This window comes from Neovison vison, chromosome 13 (assembly GCF_020171115.1).
Source record: "Neovison vison isolate M4711 chromosome 13, ASM_NN_V1, whole genome shotgun sequence".
Classification (NCBI taxonomy): Eukaryota; Metazoa; Chordata; class Mammalia; order Carnivora; family Mustelidae; genus Neogale; species Neogale vison.
The window spans coordinates 145,871,618-145,889,286 of NC_058103.1; the positions used below are offsets into that span (position 1 = coordinate 145,871,618).

At 59.2% G+C, this 17,669-nt stretch overlaps 1 protein-coding gene across 1 annotated transcript; it reads left to right on the forward strand.

The window, feature by feature from the left end:
* Nucleotides 1–2,164: 2,164 nt before the first annotated feature.
* Nucleotides 2,165–13,026, forward strand: ISG20 (interferon stimulated exonuclease gene 20). The gene is made up of 4 exons (XM_044230366.1): nt 2,165–2,186; nt 2,425–2,676; nt 11,240–11,440; nt 12,788–13,026. The coding sequence occupies exons 2-4, from the start codon at nt 2,449–2,451 to the stop codon at nt 12,872–12,874; spliced, it is 516 nt and encodes a 171-aa protein (XP_044086301.1). The 5' UTR covers nt 2,165–2,186; nt 2,425–2,448; the 3' UTR covers nt 12,875–13,026.
* The last annotated feature ends 4,643 nt before the right edge of the window (nt 13,027–17,669 follow it).

Consider the following 17,669-nt stretch of genomic DNA (forward strand, 5'->3'; position numbering starts at 1 on the left):
CGAAAAAAATTCCACAGGACCCAGGCAGCTCTCCAGGTGCTGGGGGCCTTGAAGCAAACCACAAAGTGGGAGCAGGAACAGTAAATGGACAAGTAAAATCACAGTATTTCTGATGGCGCTGATTATTCCTACAGGAGAAATCCAGAAGGGAGAGGAGGTCCAGTTTTAAATAGAGGCCAGAAAAGGCCTTGGTGGGAAGCCTAAGGGAGAGGAAGCAAACTGGGTAGATAACCTGGAGGCAGAGCTTTCCAGGTGGAGATGGAGGTTGGATAACACAGGCCCACCCAGGCTCTGGAGACCAGACAAAGCCAGTGCCACGTGGGAGGAAGTGAGACGTAGTGGTGAAGGTGTGGAGATGGGCTGACCTTTGCATCGGGACCAAAGATAGAGACCTGATCCTGCCCTGTGGCCAAGAATGGGAGGCCCTGGGGGCAGTGGAGCGGGGAGTCTGGGAGAAGGAACCATGTGAATACACAAAGGCCTCCGGTTAGGTGTAAACAGTGATGCCAGATGAGATGGGGAAGGCTGGTGGAGAGGTGACAGGGTCCTGGAAACTGCAGGGGAGTTGAGGTTTGCTTTTTTTTTTTGATAACAGGAAACCACTGTAGGTTCTCCAGCGAAGTGCTGTCCCAAACAGTGCAAGAGATTAGATATGGGGAAACGAAATCTCTTCGGGTTTGAAGGACAGTGTGGAGTAGGGTGCGAAGGGGGAGGTGGGAAGACCCGGGAGCTGATGGGCTGGTAGGGAGGGGCCACGGGGAAAGGCAGGGAGGGGGACCATGGAGCAGGCTCCGGACTGTGGGGCAAAGAACAGGAGTGGCGGGCGTGTGTTCTCTCTGGGACGGGCGGAGGCCAAGTAGGGTGAGGGCGTGAGATGTGTGGGGTCCTAAGGGGACTGTAGAAGCAGAAACCTCACCACTGAATCTCGAGGGGGTTACTTTTTCAATGCACTTTCGCAAAAAGTAACACATTCTGCTTCATCTTCTCCCTAAATCAGGGCATAATCCTTCATGCATTTGAGAAACAAAAAGTCCCCTAACAGTCCAAAGTCAAGCAAAAATTGCTCATTCAGGATGGGAACCCAAGATAATCTCCTATCTCCAATTCAAACCCATGGAACAGCTGTGAGCTATGGCCTACCGTTTAGATGTATTTCAGGACTGGATTTCATGTTTGAGGTGAGGTCCGCTACAGTCAGACGTCACGTGGTGAAAACATCAGGGACCTGGGGAAATTCCTTTACAAGCCACAAACCTTGGTGACATCTGGGGGAAATCAGATCCCACGGCTCAAAGCTTACTCTTCGTGTGTCTGGGGCAGGAGGCAAGAATCTCGATGCCAGTCCATGGTGACAACTTCCTCACTGAAAGCTGCTTCTGTTTTTGTCTCCGCTGTAACTCATTCATCTATTCGATAAATACCGAGGGCTCTCTGTGTTGTCAGGCATGGTTGTAAGAGGCCAGGGTTCTAGCCTGGGAGGGAGTGTAACCCCTGGAAGTGTGGCCAGGCTGGTTGGGGCTCTATCCAGGCTCTCTTTTCCTTATCCTCAAACAGTGTCAGCCCAGCTAAAGGCAGAGCCCATTAAGGGCAGACAGATGGCAGGTTCTGAAATACCCCTGAGGCACTGGTGACTCCAGGGGCTCCCTCCCAGCTCGCCTTCCCTGGGTGGGGGGGAGGGTAGGCTGGCCCCACTCGCACCCAGCCTTTTCATGCCCTCCCTGTTGATAGCCGCAATGTCCCAAGAGCCAGGTCCCCCTGCTCCCATTAGAGACGTCTCTAAGTATCAGGTTGGTCATGGCCCCGGAAGTTGTGGGACATTCTGTGGTCCCCGATCCTGGGGATGTTTATTCTCTGGACAGACCGAAGGTGAGAAACGGAGGAAAGGTGTGGCGAGGCGCTGGCTTCTCATCAGCCCATCGTTTGAGAAGAGGAGGGCTCCGTGCACCTGGGTGGGTGGGGGGTGCGGGCAGGGGCAAAGGTGACCTGCGAGGACAGGGAGGCTGGAGCAGCCCAGCCCACGTGCCCGGCCTCCGGCCCCTGACTTCGCCTGATAAAAACCAGAAACTGAAACAGGGTCGGGATTCCCGGTGTGAAGTCAGAGATGACTCACAGCTCGGAGGGACTGTAGTAGCGGAGAAGTGGCACCAGAGAGGCAGATGTGAGTCGAGGGCAGGGGAGGCGGGCAGGTGAGTGGGAGCCGGGGCGGGAGTGGGGGAGGGGGTGGCCTGCCCGTCCCCGAGGACCCCAGGACCTCTGGGCTCCGGAAGCCGGGCGGGGTGGCAAGAGGCCCCCTTTGCCTTTCGCTGGGTGGTGTTCGTACAAACAGGGCAGAGGGCACAGGCTGGCAGGGTGGTGGCTGAGGACACCTGGGGCCACGGTGTCCTCATGTTGAGTTGTTGCCCCCCACCTGCCTCGCCTCCCCAGCACGTCTGAAGGTCTCGCTGAAGCATGGCGAGCGGCGCTGCGGTGGTGGCCATCGACTGCGAGATGGTGGGGCTGGGGCGGGGCCAGGGGAGCGGCTTGGCTCGCTGCAGCCTCGTGGACATCAATGGCACGGTGCTCTACGACAAGTTCATCCGGCCCGAGGGGGAGATCATCGATTACAGGACGCGGTTCAGCGGGATCACACCTCGGAACATGGAGGCGGCCACGCCGTTCGCCGTGGCCAGGCAGGAGGTGAGTAGAGGGCTGTCCGCGGGCCAGGCCGGACCCCCGCACACACACCCAGGTGCACACTTCCCGGGCACCTTCTCCGGGTGCCAGGTCTGCGACCTGTGACCCCAGATGCGGCAGGTCCCCCCCACCTCTGTGTGAGGGAGCTCTGGGGCATCCCTGTGAAGGCCTCCTGACCTCAGCCTTAGACTCACATCTGGGAGCGGCCTTCAGGGCATCCGATCCGCCCTGCTGGCCCTGTGATGGGGGAACCTGGTCCCACCTGAGGTGCCCCATGGTGGGGTTCTTTTCTCTACCCCGGTCAGCCTCTCGGTAGGGAGCTCCCGGAGCTGGAGAACAGGCCTGGAGCCCCTGGGCCCAGGGGAGAGCTTGTGCCCAGCCCCACGGTAGGCCTTCCCTCAGCTCGAGGTCAGTACGTGGCGCCGAGATTTCCCACCCTCCCAGTTCACCTAGTTGTGAGAACATGTTTAGGTCCCAGTTTCTGTTTCTGTTTCCGTTTCGCCGAACCACTAGAGGAAAAGCAAACTCATCCTCTCTTGCACCAGCTTTAGTCAATACTCGGAAGGTTACAAGGGCACGTAAATTCGTGAGTCTCTAGGCTGCTGGGGCTTGGTGGGGGGGCAGTCCCCGAGGAACAGAGAGGAACGAGCTCTGTCCTAGGTGCACACACCGCACCCCAGGCTCCGGGCGCTGGAGAGAAACCAGACGTCAGCAGTAACAGTTCCTGTTTCCTGCTCACGGGCAGGCCGGAGCTCGCTCCCGCCTCACGGGACAGCCACCGCCGCCGGGAGGGTTCTCGGGGGCTGTAAACTCAAGATTCAGCCGCGGGCCAGTCTTGAATCCTGGCTGCTGACTTAGCAGCTGAGTTACCGAGGGGAAGTTACTGGGGCAGCCGCTCTGTGTACCCAGTTGCCCACTCCTGTAACAGAAACTGGGTGTAAGAATTACAATTGCATAGGACTATCGTGAGGACTGAGGGAGCGCCCAGAGTGCCTGTGTAAGGACTCGAGAAATGTTAGCTGTTACCGTCGATCGTCTGTTATCCCCAAGTTAGAGACGCAGAAATTGAGGCCCGCTGGAACTAAGTGTACTGGTTTGCTGGGGCCACTGTAGCGACTTGCTGCAGACTGAGGGCTCAAACGGCAGAAATTCATCGTCCCACGGTTGTGGAGGCTGGGGCGGGGGCAGGCTCGCTTCCTTCTGTGGTGCGGGAGAGTCGGTGCCGCGTCTCTCTCCCAGCATCTGGGGTCGGCTGGCCGGCCTGGCTGTGGCCCGGCTTACAGAGCCATCACCCCTGTCTCTGCCTTCAGGTTTGCGCGGTGTTCTCCTTGCGTGCGTGCTTTGTGCCCCCGGGGCTCGTGTAGGAGGACAGGCGTCCTGTTGTATTAGGGCCCCGAGGGTCTCTGCTAGTAACACCTGCAATGACCCGATTTCCAGATAAGTCATATTTTGAGGTCCTGGGGGCTAGGATTTCAACATGAATCAGGGTTGGGGGACACACAATTCAACCCATAGCACTAAGTGACCCGCAAAGGTTCACGTAACAGAAGGTGGTCAGGACTCGGAACTCAGGCCCAGACCTCTAGAGCTGTGTGTCCAACGGGACCGCCGAGCCACATGTGGCTGTGAGCTCCCCAAAATGACGGGTCCGAACCGTGACGTGCTATCAATGTGAAATGCACACGGGACTGCAAAGCCTTGTGTTAAAAAATTCATAAAACACCTCAGTCGTTTTTTACATCACTGGCATGTTAAAATGATAGTATTTTGGAATCTTAGGTTCAACGAAACATGAAAACTAACTTCCCCTATTTTTACCGTTTTAAATATGGCGATTAGGTGATCTAAAATTACACATGTGGCTCATGTTATAGGTCTACCAGACAGCACTGTCTTCTAGGTACTCAGAGGAGGCTGGGGAGCCCTGAGTCATCGGCGCGGTTCTGGAAAGACTCCGTAGGCTTGTGGTATTCTTGAGGAATGGGCGGAGCCTGTGTCTGCCACCCAGTGGGCCACAGAGAGCCATGGAAGATTCTTGAGCAAGAGCATGGCAGGATCAAACCCAAGTTTTGAGGAGACTAGAGTGGGGGCTGCTGTGGCGGATAGATGGTAGGGAGGAAAGATATGTCAATAGGGGATGAGTCAGAGCCCCTGGGGAGGCATCAGCAGACTTAGGACTGGGAAGAAAAAACTCTCAGGTTGGAGGAAGCCAAAAGGGAGTCACCAAGCAGGGGAGGGCAGCATAAGGAAGAGGTGGGTTGGCTGTTCAGGGGTCGGGGGGACCCAGGGTCATGGCAAGAGCTCCCCACACACAAATCCCCATTTGAGAGGCCAGGTGGACTAAAGATCCCCATCCTTCCTCCCCGTCCAGCTCCCCACCCTCTCGCTGGCAGAGCAGCAAAAAGGACAGGAGAGCCCAGAGCAGGGGACAGCAGGAGAGGAGGCAGCAGGGAAATCCTGCTCACATCCCCTGGCCTGGACACACAGCCAAGTCCCTGCAAGCCTTTGGTCCCCACCCAGATTTGGGGCAGAATGCTTCGGATCTCATTTGCAGATTGTGCTAGGCCCCAGGCTTCCTGGGTGCAGCTCGGAACCCTGCCCAGGGACTGCCCACTGAGCAGTCGTTCAGAGAGGGAGCCAAGAATCTATAGACCAGGCAGACCTTTGACCCACATCTGAGGTTTCTATTTCCTGCTCCGTCATTCACCGGCTTGTGTGACCTTTGGCAAGTTCTCGAACTTTCTGAACCTGTTTGCTCATCAGTGACGGGGCTGCTGATGCCTCCTCCCTAGCTCTTGGAGTTTGGATGGAGTGCCATGCCTGTAGCCCGGAGCGCAGCGCCGGGCGCACAGTGGTGGTCATTAACTGTGCCCGTGGAGGGAGAAGGGCAGACACCCAGATGATCAGTCTGAGTCCCCTTTCTGACTTCCCTTGAGCACTGTGGTCTTAGATTCTGGCTCTCATTTTCTGCCTGAACGGCAGGTAAGCTGTGCCAGAGAAATTTTCCCAGGCCTGGCTTAGATCACAGCTTCCCCATACCACTGTTCAAACACCTCCCATGGCTCCCCATTGCCCAAGGTCCCCCAGCACAATACTCGTGGACCTCCGCGCCCTACCAACCTGCTTTTCCTGCCTGCTTTCATGACTCAGTCTCTATCCAGCCACACCCGTACTCTCCCCGGCCCCCTTCCCTGCCCCTAAATCCCTGCCCCATGCTGGCAGGCCTTACCCTCCTCCCCACCCTGCCCATCATCGCCACCTCCCCGCCGTGGGGCCTCTAGTTCTCTTGCTGTGGCCCCCATACTTTAAAGCTTGCCTGTCCGCACACCTGGTTTGCCTAGTTCCACGCCGCTGCTGTTTACTCTGCCCCCAGACTGGGTGGTGTGCTTTGTGCACAGATGTTTGTGGGATCGGAGTTGAATTGATTTTCAAAAAATACAGGTGTTCCGGTAGCTGCGTGGCACAAAGTTGCCCCCGCCCTCATGCCAGCTTTGGCTGCTAAGAAGCAGCGATTCACACCCAGCCGGGGACTGGAGGGCAAGCACACGGTTGTTAGACGTGCATGGACGTGGATGTGTGTCCTCTGGTTTGTTGCTAAACTTCTCTGCGCCCTTTGGTAGGAGTGTCTGGGCCACGGGGATGGGGTGAAGCAGGACAGGTGTATCCAGCATCGTGTTCTGGCTCTGTTCTAAGCGCTTGCCATGCACCCCTGCCTTTGCTTCCCACAGTAGCCCTGCGAAGTGGCTAACCGGCATTGCTGCCCCATTTTACAGATGAGCAAACTGGGGCGCAAGGCTGTGCAAGCTCTCCAACAAAGGCGTAGAGCGGAGACCCAAATCCTGGCTCCAGAATTTGCTCTGGGATATTCAGATCCCATCATGAACATGCATAAGTGTGTCATCTGAACGCTAGGTCGCCGGCGAATGTGAGGGACAGGGTCAGGCACGGCCTGTGCGTGAAGATGTGGTACAAGGCAACAGCTGTCCTTTGTTTCCACAAACAAGGACACAGAGGCAGCTCGATCCCCCTCTCGCCCCCATGTGCTAATTCCAAAGTCAGAGACCGGGCTCACGGGTCCCAAGATATGCTGGGTTGGGGGCTCCCAAAGGGGAGAAGCCTATCAGCCATCTATCGGACCCCCCAGGGCTGGGGGACACCTCTCAGGTGAGCCTAGGGCTTGCCAGGCCTTGGTTTCATGCAGACAACTTCCAAACGCTGCTCACCAACCTGTCTCTTCCTCCGACGGGAGCGGCGAGTGGGCCCGGCTCACCGTGAGCCATAGCCCGTGGTGGCCAGCAGGGCTTGGGGAGCCGGAAACCCCACCCAGTGCACCCAGGAGGGTTCCTGTCACAGGCCCCTGAGAATGTGCGTGGGATCCCACCACTCCCTTCTTTGTTTTGATTTTTTTGTAATGTGGTTTGATTACTTTCATAGTGGGAAGTTACTGCCTGGCATCTTCTGAAACCTCTAGGTCTGACCATCATCTAGAGCAGTGGTTCTCAGTGTGGAGTGATTTTGCCCCCCCCCCAAGGGATGTTTCGCAGTATCTGGAGACATTTCCGGTTGTCATAAATGGAGCAGGGGGCCTGCTACTGACATCCGGTGGGGAGAGGACAGAGATGGGGCTAAACCATCCTATAATGTGCAGGACAGCCCCTCCCCCCAGCCACACACACACCAAAGAAGCATCAAGAGTGCCCAGGTTGAACAGCTGGTCTAGAGAGCCCCACAGATCAGGCTGACAGCACAGGAAGAGACAGGTCTAGAGAGGGGCGGCAACTTACTTAAGGACACACAGCAAAGCTGTGATACAACTCGGGGTTCAGGTTCTGACCTCTCACCTGGTAGGCTATTGAATGCTGTTTTTTCTTTTCATTGTAATTTTTAATCACCTATAGTGTATTTTTGTAAGTTAATGCTCTCTTAATGTTAACCCAGTCCACTGAGTAGCATCTACCCATGATCAGGATTGGGGAGGGATAATTTCATTTTTAGTTGGCAGACAAACCAGCTGAATCCCATGAAGCCTCTGGGTTTAGGAAGGAAAAGCAGCAGAAGGGAGGCTTTCTACAGCTGTTTCTCAGCTGCTGCCAAGGCCACCCGTGCTTGGGCCAAGTGCCCTGTTGGGGCCCTGCCACCCGGCCGGTGTCCCTGGGGCCCGGCCAGATGGAGGAGGACGGCTTCACCATCCAGGCTTCCTCCAGCAGAAGCAGCCTTGCGGGATGCGGGCACAAGCTGGGGTGGGCGCACCTGCAGAGCAAGGCAGGGGACCGGATGAAGAAGGGGACCAGGGCCATTCCAGAAGGTGACAGGAGGGCCTGGCCCTGTGGATTTTTAACAAGGGCCCCAGGTGATCTTTTTCTGATCAGGCACCTCTGGGAAATACTTGGAACGAGAGTGGGAATGCAGTGGCGTCCCTGGCCGTTACCCCCGCCACGGGACACGGGCACACGCCGCTCTGTGCCCTGCTTTCCCCGTCAGGAAGATGGTATGATGACTCCAGCCTCACAGGGGCCCCGTTTCTGCTTCAGGAAGTCCTCGCTGAGAGCCGACACGGGCGCGGCATCCCCCTCCACGCCCTCCGACATTACTGCTGCTGAGCGAGGTTCCAGCAGGTGGTGACAAGGACAACTTTAATGACAGGGACGGGGTCAGGCAGCTCCAGACACCTCACTGCAGCTTTCAACTCCCCAGCTGTGTCCCTGGGCACACCTTTCCACGTCTCGGGCCCCCAGTCCCCTCCTCTGTGGCAGGGAAATTGAACTCCTTGAGCTGAGAACTCAGCTCCCCGGGAATTGAACTCCCCGGCTGAGGTGAGGAGAGTCCCTGTCCCAGAGCAGGTGAATGTGTCCTTCCTCCTCCCCACTCGGCTCTCCAGGAATCTGAGACTGCCCCCGTGTCCGAAAGACCTGCCTCCTGACGCTGACTCAAGGCAGGTCCCACAGCGCTGAGGGCCCCCCAGCTGGCACCTTCCCGTGCCCAGGCTCCGGCAGGCCCCCCGCACCCCTCCCCAGCTCTGCCTCAGGAAGTCGCCGGAGCCTCCCCTCTCCCTGCCTTCACCTTCCCCCTGGGGAACCGAAGCGCACATATGGTCTTTGACCTGAGAGCACACAGCGAGGACCCGCTGTTTCTCCCTGCCCGGGGCCCAGCATCCTTGGCCTGAGAAGTCGCTGGCATCTTCCTGCCAAAGACATTCTTCTCTTTTCCTGGTTTCCTCTTCCTGCTGCTTGTCCACTCCTTGTATATTGTCTTGTCATGAGTCCCCTGCCTCCGGACCCTCGGGTTCCAGAAGTGACTAAGTTCCCAGGAAGCCACCAAGTCCCAGTGACTTGGTCCTCTTGGCTCCTGGGACCTGTGGATGCAGTTTTGGGGATGGCAGAGGGTCCCTCAGGGCTCTGCGTGAACTGGACCCGAGCCAGCTCCTCACTGGGGGCAAAGAGGCCACATTGTTCAGGAATGTTAAAGGAGGTCAGTGAGAAAGGGTGTGTGACCCCCGGCTGCCCAGTGCAGCCCTGCGCTTTCCTCCACACACAGGACTCAGCTGCTGCTGAGGCCGTGTGCCCTCGGCGCTCACGTGAGTCCTGGGTCAGCAGCAGCGGCACCCCGAATCCCAGATGTCCGGTGCTTCCCCGGGGGATGCCTCAGCCCATCGTGGTGTCCCCCCGCCCAGCCCAGCTCCGTTCCTCCAGCGAGCCTCCCCAGTCCCCAGGCTGACTGCAGGCTCTGTCCAGCGGTGGCCCGACAACGGACAAACCACGGGAACGGGGGACGCGGTGATGGGCAGGCTGGTGACAGTGCCCCCTGATGACAGACAGACAGACCCCACAGACAGGTTGCCTCATGTGTCCCAGCCTTGGCTTCCCCTCCTGTGGACTGGCCGCAGCGATCCTGTGGTGGCCAAGGGAGGGCACGTAATGCCTACGTGATGTCCCAGGAAGCCGCTAGAAGCAGAAGCAGAGCACGGGAGGGTGTTAGCCAGAAGACGGGACAGAAGCTACTGAAGAGCTGACCAAAGAGGGGCCTGAGCCCTGAGCTGCCCCTCCAGTGAGGGCCTGATATGGTTTCGCCAAGGTCCCCCTCGCATCCTGATGACAGCCACAGTAAAGAAAGGGGACCGGCCCATGGGGCCCGAGGTAGGAGGCTGTCCACAGGGCCGCCACGGGAACGGAGTCAGGACGGAAGCACCTGTGTGGGTGCCTCGGGTTGTTCCCCCAAAGCTTGACTGCGTGGCTGGCGGAGGCCGGGAGCCGGCCTGCTCGGAGTGTGGCTTTGAAGGCTCACTCTGCCACTAAGTCACTTGCTGGCTGTGTGACTGTCCCAGTTACCTAATGGTGCTTAGCAAATCACCTCCAAACATAGTGGTTCACAGAAGGTCAATATTGACTGTGCTCACACAGTCTGCAATCTGGACGGGGCTTGGCCTGTGGGCTCAGGTGTTCCACAGGCCGGGAGCCCGAATCATCGGGAGCTTTGCCAGCTCACCTGCTGGGGCCCCTCGGGCTCGGCTCTCCGCCTCCCTGTGCTCTCTCCGGCAGGTGGCTTCGGGGTAGCTCGGGGCTGCTGAGGGACCGGCCCCTGAGAAGTCAGAAGTCACGTAGCAGGGTCCGTATTCATTCGAGGGGAGGGCAGCTGAGCTCCACCTTTGGAGAGCGGATGCGACAAGGGACCCGCAAACTTGCTTAAAATCCACACAGGAACCCAGGGGCAAATTATTTCCCTTTCTCGGGGCTTCAGTTTTTCTCCCCTGCAAAATGTCCATCCAGGACAGGCCTCTCTCCCAGCTCTGTTAACTTCTTACGGTTCTGCTGTAAGGAAACCATAAGCCGTGTGGTTTGAGGCACCACGGACGTGTTGGCTCACCGTTCCACAGGTCGGGAGTCTGGCACGGGTCCCAATGGCCGAAATCGAGGGGTGGGCGGGGCTGCGCTCCTTTCTGGAAGCTCCGCAGGAGGGTGCGTCTCCTTGCCTTTTCCAGCTTCTAGAGGCCCCGTGTCCTTGACACCTGGCCCCTGCCTCCCACGCCCAGGCCAGCCGCTGCCTGTTAGGCCCTCAGGGCAAATCACTGACCCCCACATCTGAGGGCCCTCGCAATGATGTGGAGCCCCCGTGGGCCGTGCAGGCGATCGCCCTTCCTGGGGTCCGTCTGCAACCTGAAGCCCGTCTGCAACTTTAACTCCCCTCTGCGGGGCAAGGCGTCTGTATCTTTGGGGGGTCGCTATGCTGCCTGCCTGAGTGAGGGTTGTTGAAAGGATCAGACGGCCTAACATGTGTGACGTACTCAGCGCGGCCCGCGGGACACGCTCAGCCGCGGCCACTGCTCTTCTCCATAGAAGCCACTGAAGGAGTCGGGGACTCCCCTTTGGCACTGACCGCAACCACGGAGCGTGAGGAGGGGCCCGTCCAGTCTCCCCATTTTGTAGACGACAGGTTGGAAGCCCAGAGAGGGGGGACAATGGGCTCAAAGTCCCACAGCAAGTTGAGGGGTGGGGGACTGCTTCCTGCGGGTGGCCCCAGGCCCGCGCGGAGGACCCTGCGTGAGGCGCGGGTGGCGTGTCTTCCCGGCCAGATCCTGCAGCTCCTGAGAGGCAAACTGGTGGTGGGCCACGACCTGAAGCACGACTTCCAGGCGCTGAAGGAGGACATGGTCAACTACTCTGTCCACGACACGTCCACCGACCAGGTGCTGCTGCGGCAGGCCAACCTGCTGTCCCACAGGCAGGCCTCCCTCCGGCTGCTCAGCGAGGTTCTCCTCCACCAGCGAATTCAGGTGAGATGCCCCCCCTTCTCCCCGCCCCCCTTCCCCCTCCCCCTCCCCCCTCCCCCCTCCCTCTCCCACCCCTCCTCCCCGCCACAGGCCTCTCCACTTTCCCGGGCTTCAGAGGCCTCCTCCTCCCAAGGCTCTCACAGCCCCCAGGGGCTCCACAATCCTCACATTTGGCCCCAAAGATGCTCTGCCCCCCCAGCAAGTCCTTCCCCAAGTCCTAAGAGACTGTGGGCTCGCCAGCAAGAAAGGGGTACTGGCTCTGGGCATCCCCAGCCCCTGGCCCCAGACAAGCACCAGAGTGTGGGAGCTTTACTCCAGAGCTGACCCCAGGACGCTCCGGGAGAGCGGGGATGACAGGCAGGGAAGGGAAGGCACCCCATGTAGTACCAAGCCAGGTACTACGTGGTAACCGAAGTTTAACCCCAGCGTGGGCCTCTGGGAAATCCCACAGACCTCAGATTTACCCAGGGAGGGGGGGTCCGGAAAGCTCCCCTCAGGCATGGCTGCTGCTGCTCCCAGGGCCCCCACCCCTCAGCATCTGTCACCTCCAGCAAGCCCAGAGCAAAGGCGTCCAGGTGTTGGTTCTCGCGAGATTACCGAGGTGGGCCGCACACTAGCAGTCGCAGCTGCATGTGGGGCTTTCCCTGGCCAGCAGATACTTACCAACCCCTACTCTGGGCTGGGCTGGATGGGGTGCTGGAGACGTGCGGCTGAGCAGGGCTGGGCCCGCCCCATGCTTGAGCAACTCTTGGTGGGAGGGAGAGTGGCCCATTAGCCTGAAGGGGTGAAGGGTGGATGGGCAGGGAGGAGGGCAGGTGTCTGAAGGGTGCCTGAGTCTGAAGGGTGAGCTCCAGCCTGAGGGAGGAGGCACCACTTGGCTGGGTGACTGGGAATTGTGTAGGTCGCCGGGAAGGGGCTTGAATTTGGGCCCCTCCACTAGCCTCGTGGCCCATGGGACCAGGGACAGAATGGTCATCATGTTCATTCACTGAGGTGGCGCTTTAAAAACCTTGTTTTGACCTATTGTTTTAATATGGGCCCGTGCCGCGGGGCTCCCTATGTGTCGGACAGCAAGTCTGCCCCTCACCCCCACCCTGAGGGCACAGCCTGGCTCTCCGGAGGCTGGAAGTTGTGCTTGGCCACGCCTGGGCCTAGGGCCCCAGCTTGGGGGCTGACAGCTGAGGCCAGGCCTGCTCCAGCCACCTGCTGAGTCCAGGGGCGTCAGAAGCCTGGGGAGACGCGCTCACGGACCCAACGAACCAGGGGTGTGAGCGGGGAAGGGCCGGGTCACCTGGGGTCTCTGCATTCAGCCCCACTGGAGCCCCCCCCGCCCCGCGCCTGTGTTTACAGAGCAACCGCGCCGGACACAGCTCGGTGGAGGACGCCAGGGCCGCGATGGAGCTTTACAAGCTCTCCCAGCGGCTTCGAGCCCGCTGATGGCTGCCTGCTCTGGCGAGAGGGGCTGGGGATCTGTTCGGCCCTTTCCATCAGAACGTCCCCAATGTCGTCATCTCTTCAAGACAGCAACCCCCTTGCTTTTGGAAAATGCATCTTTAGTAATAAAATAGCTCTGTATTTTTTCTACTCCATCATTGGACACCCCTCTAGCCTTTCTCTGAGCCAGGGAAGGGTGATGGCCCCAGTCTGCGGGACGCTTCGAGGACGGTCAAGACGGAGCTGGAACGGGGGTGGGGTGGGGGGCTGGGAGTATTGGTTTCCCAAATAATCTTGAAGGAGTGCGTCTAAGAAGCAGTTGGAGGAATCGAGGTGGCATGTAACTAAACTCTTGCCTCCGCCTCCCTTTTCCTGAGGCGGTGGCTCCTGGCTCAGAGGTCCGTTCGTGCCATCTTGAAATGGGTGCCACCGCTCTGAGGCCAAGGTCCGGAGAATGTGGTGACCTTCAGCAAGTCATCCCCCCTCTTGTAAAACGAGGAAGCAAAGGTAGTGGATTTTGAAGTCAGAACTAGGAGAGAGTCTTAGTAGCTAGAGTGAGTTACTGAACTCTGTGCCTCAGTTTCTCCACCTGTAAAATGGGAACTCTTAAAAAAAATTTTATTTATTTGACAGACGCTTCACTGACTGAGCCAGCCAGGTGCCCCTAAAGTGGGGGAATTGTAATCATAGGGTTCTTGTCGCACACAAAGCTCCTAGCATCACGCCTGTCAGAGCTTAAACACCCACCCAGCAAACCTCAGTAATGGTTACCGTCTCCGATGCTCACTGATCGAGGAGACTCCGGGGAGAGCAGCTGTGCTCTGCCATGGGAGCCGAACCCCGGAGAGGGGCACGCGTAGCTCGTGGGGAGAAGAGTCCACAGCAGAGCAGTGGAATCAGCTGTAGAGTTATTTTAATCTGTGCCCGGTGTCTCTAGACACAGAACTGTCGGGGGGGAGGGGGGAAATGGGCGGCAGGTGATGCTGATCAGGTCCTCCACGGGGGATTCTGATGTCTAGAACCGTTGAGTCACCCTAGTTGTTTGTTAAGCAACCCCAGGCCCCAAGCACAATGTTCTCACACTGGACCGAGTATCAACCTCACCTGGAGGGTGCTGGACCGCACCCCCAGAATTGCCAACGCAGGTCTGGGGTGGAGGCCCAGAACTGCATTTCCTACAAGCTCCCCGTTGATCCCACTGCTGCTGGTCTCGACCGTGCTTTGAGAACCACAGCGAAGCATCGGCTGATGGTTGAGAGCCCCTGGCTTATCGTCAGAGGACCACGAGGGTGGGCTCCTACTACCGGCCCAGCTGTGCCCCCTGCCATCTCCCCCAGCCGCCTGCTCATGCAGAGAGAGGTCCACAGCCCTGAAGAACAGGCTCTAAATAGCCCCACTACATAGATGAGGGACTCGAGGTGAGGCTAAGAACCCAAGGGTTCAAATCCAGGCCCCTCCGACTCCAAACTTCAGAGCTGTTCCCTCAGATCTTGTTATCATGGCAGCTCCGCCCATTTGCACACTGACCTCTGGGAACCCGGCGGGGGAGGGGGCTCCATCCCTCCCGGGTCTGGGAGAGCAGAGAGGGGCAGCTTGCTCCCTTACATTGCTCACTGGGCGCCTGACTTTCAGGGCTGTGACCCCTCCTTCTGCAGCTGCCCCGTCTGGCTGAGACTGGCCACCAGGTGGCGCCCTTGGGCCATCTGTCGGTCCTTGGAACACTCAGGAGACGTGAGGTGTGAGGGGCTCTGTCTTTAAAAACCGCTGGGGGCTGCTGCATCAGGGACTGGCCTGGAAGGTGAGCCCTGGCTCTCGGCTCTCGGCCTCCCAAGCCAAGGTCTTTTCCACCTTGAAAGGAAGGATGAACTGGGATTCCCAGAGCAAAGGCAGTCCCCAAGGAAGTCTCTAACCCAGCTTCCCGCTTCCGGCTATGGTGCTTGGATGTCCCCAGTGAGGAGGCGCCCACCCTACCCCCCAGGTGGCACTGAGCTGAGGGCCAGGTCCCCGGGGGCCCGGGGCATGTGCCGGGGGCCCTGGCCCCACTCGCGAGACCCCCACCTTCTGTACAGCCAGTAGAGAGCACCAGCCGCAGAGTCCGGCTGACTTGGCCTGTGTGTCTCAGCTCTGAGAGAGCAGGTGCCCCACCCATCAGGCGGACGGAGAAGAGGGTGCAGAGCCCACGAGCAGGGCGCCCAGCCCCAGCTGGTGGGGGGTGGGGACCCATGAACGGCGCCCGGCACTACAGATCATAATAAAAATAAAGGCCTGCCTCTGGGCTGCGCCTCAGGACTCCTGACCCACCTGGGTCCCAGCACAACCGGACTGTGGCCTGCAAGTGTCGGTGTCCTTCCATGAGACTGTAAAGCGCAGAGGACGGGAAGGTGATGTTGGCTGAGTGGCTGCTTTGGGACGAGGTCTGTCGTCTGCAGCAGCCCGGCTCCCAGCGACCCAGAGCGGGTGAAGGCCCACGAGCCCCGCCCTTCCCCGGAGCTAGACTCGGCCTTGCACAACTTCCACCTCAGTCTCCTCTTCTGTAAAATGGGAATATTAGTCCCAACTCCCATAGCTATCGTGGGAGCAGATGGGACCGGGGGAAGTGAAACCGCCCTGACGGCTGGCCCGGCCTATACAGGGTGCAGGTGACCGGTCCTTGCCCGGGGAGGCCATGCCGTCCTGCTCTCCAGCCCTCAGTCCTGGCAAGAGCAGGTAGGGCTCCACCCCGGGCACACGGGGACAAGGCCCAGCTGGGCTTAGCATCGCCTTGGCTTCTGCTCTCTCCTTCCCGAGCCCTTCGGCGGCCCCACTTGGCTCCCCCGGTTGGTTTTCCAATCCTCCACCTCCCCAACCCTGCCCCACCTTCCTTCAGACCCACCGCTGCTGTCACTGTCCCCTGTGCCGCCCTCCTGGACCGCGGGGGTCGGAGGGTGACCTTCCTCACTTTGTCCCTTCTATCTCTTCCCTTCCAGGACCCAAAATACCCTGGGGGACTATCTCTGCTCCAGGGCAGGAAGGCCAAGAGAAGGACTCTGCTGTCCTGGGTCAGAAGACCTGGTCCCCGGGGACCTGGGTGGATCCCAGTTTAACGGCAGCCCGAGGAGGGTAGAGGCGGGGCTGGCAGTGATGAGGGTTTCCAGCAGGTGGAAGTTCTATCTGGCACCCCAGCCGGGGCAGGGAAGCTCATGGCGTGGGGTCTTTCCTGAGCCCCTGGGAAGGACCTGCCACCTCCTCCTGCCCCAGGCGGGTGTACAAGGTGAGCCAAGAGAAGAAGAAGGGAGGGCCTGGGCAGGGCCTCTTTTCCAGCGCCCATAGGCGTTAATGCATAAGGGACCAGTGCGGGAAACAAAGGAGTGACTCAGCCCCGACGTGCCGTGCAGAGCTGGAAATGCCTGCCCAGCTGGACAGGTGCCACTCAGCCTCTGCTGACTGTGGCTGTGCAGAAATGCCATCCAGTGGAAACAGCTTCAGGCCTGCGTCCGGCCCGCGGGCCACCAATTTGATACCTGAGCCCTAGTCCACCTCCCACCTGACTCCTTTCAACCAGGGGCCTGGGTATGTCCCAAGACAGACCTCACTGTCTCCGAAACCCTCCGCAGTGGGGCGGGGCCCCTGATTTCTAAGTGCAGGGCTCGCCCCGCGGAAGCTCCGATCGGGGATAAACCCAATCCCACTCGTACGTCGTGACCTGTCACCCGTTTTTACATCACTTTCATTTCTCTCACTTCTACCCCGAGTCTTTGACTTTCCAGGTTTTTTCTTTTTTTTTTAATATTTTATTTATTTGACAGAGATCACAAGTAGGCAGAGAGGCAGGCAGAGAGAGAGGAGGAAGCAGGCTCCCCACGAAGCAGAGATCCCGATGCGGGGCTCGATCCCAGGACCCTGGGATCATGACCCGAGCCAAAGGCAGAGGCTTTAACCCACTGAGCCACCCAGGTGCCCCTGACTTTCCAGGTTTAATGCCCTCCATTTCTTCAACGGTTTCCTCTTCTGCGGAGCCCCTCCCATTGCCCCTCTGTCCCCCTCCACCCTCCGCCGTGGGAACCAGGACTCCGCTGGGACAAGCGAACGAGTGGCCCCCTCCGGCCAGGGCTGGCTTTGGAAAGACCCGTATGTTCACACAGATCTGGCAGAATGAATACAGGCACCAAGGATGCAGTCGCTTGTTGCCACCTAACCCTGAGGCATCGGGGGGAATTTGGAGGGGGACAGTCTTGGAATGGCCCCCCGCTTCCCTCGGTGCACCCAAGTCCCCTCTGACTGAGGCCTGTTTGCCGCAGGAGCGAGGGGACTGCAGAACTCTCCTGTCCGCCTGAAACCCCTCAGCCTTCCAGCCCTCCTCTGCCCTGCCCGGCCCGGCCTGCATGGAGGAAAGTGCTTCTGTTCAGGGAAAGGGTTCTCTGGCCTGGCCTGTTAACGGTCTTCGGGCCCTTACCCAGGCCCCGCTCCCCACCAAAGGCCCCGTGCAAAGGGCCGCTGTCTTGGAGGGTCAGGAGCCAGCCCGGGCTGGTTCCAATAGCGGTAAGAAGGCTGCCCGCTTCCTGCCCGGCGTGCTGAGGGCTGGGCCGGGCTCTGCCGCCAAGAGGCTTACTCACTCGTGGAACAATTTCTCCTCTATATGGAAAGAACATATGCTTTTCCTGCTGGGGGAAGCGAGGGTTTGGAGGAGCTTTGCCGAGACGTGTAGGAAAAGGCAAACGCTGGCCTGGCTCCAGCACCCTGATTTCCAGCCACACGCTGTGTGTCGGGTGGCAGAGCCCGTCGGCCTCTGTTCCCAGGTGCAAGGGGAGAAGAAGGCCCA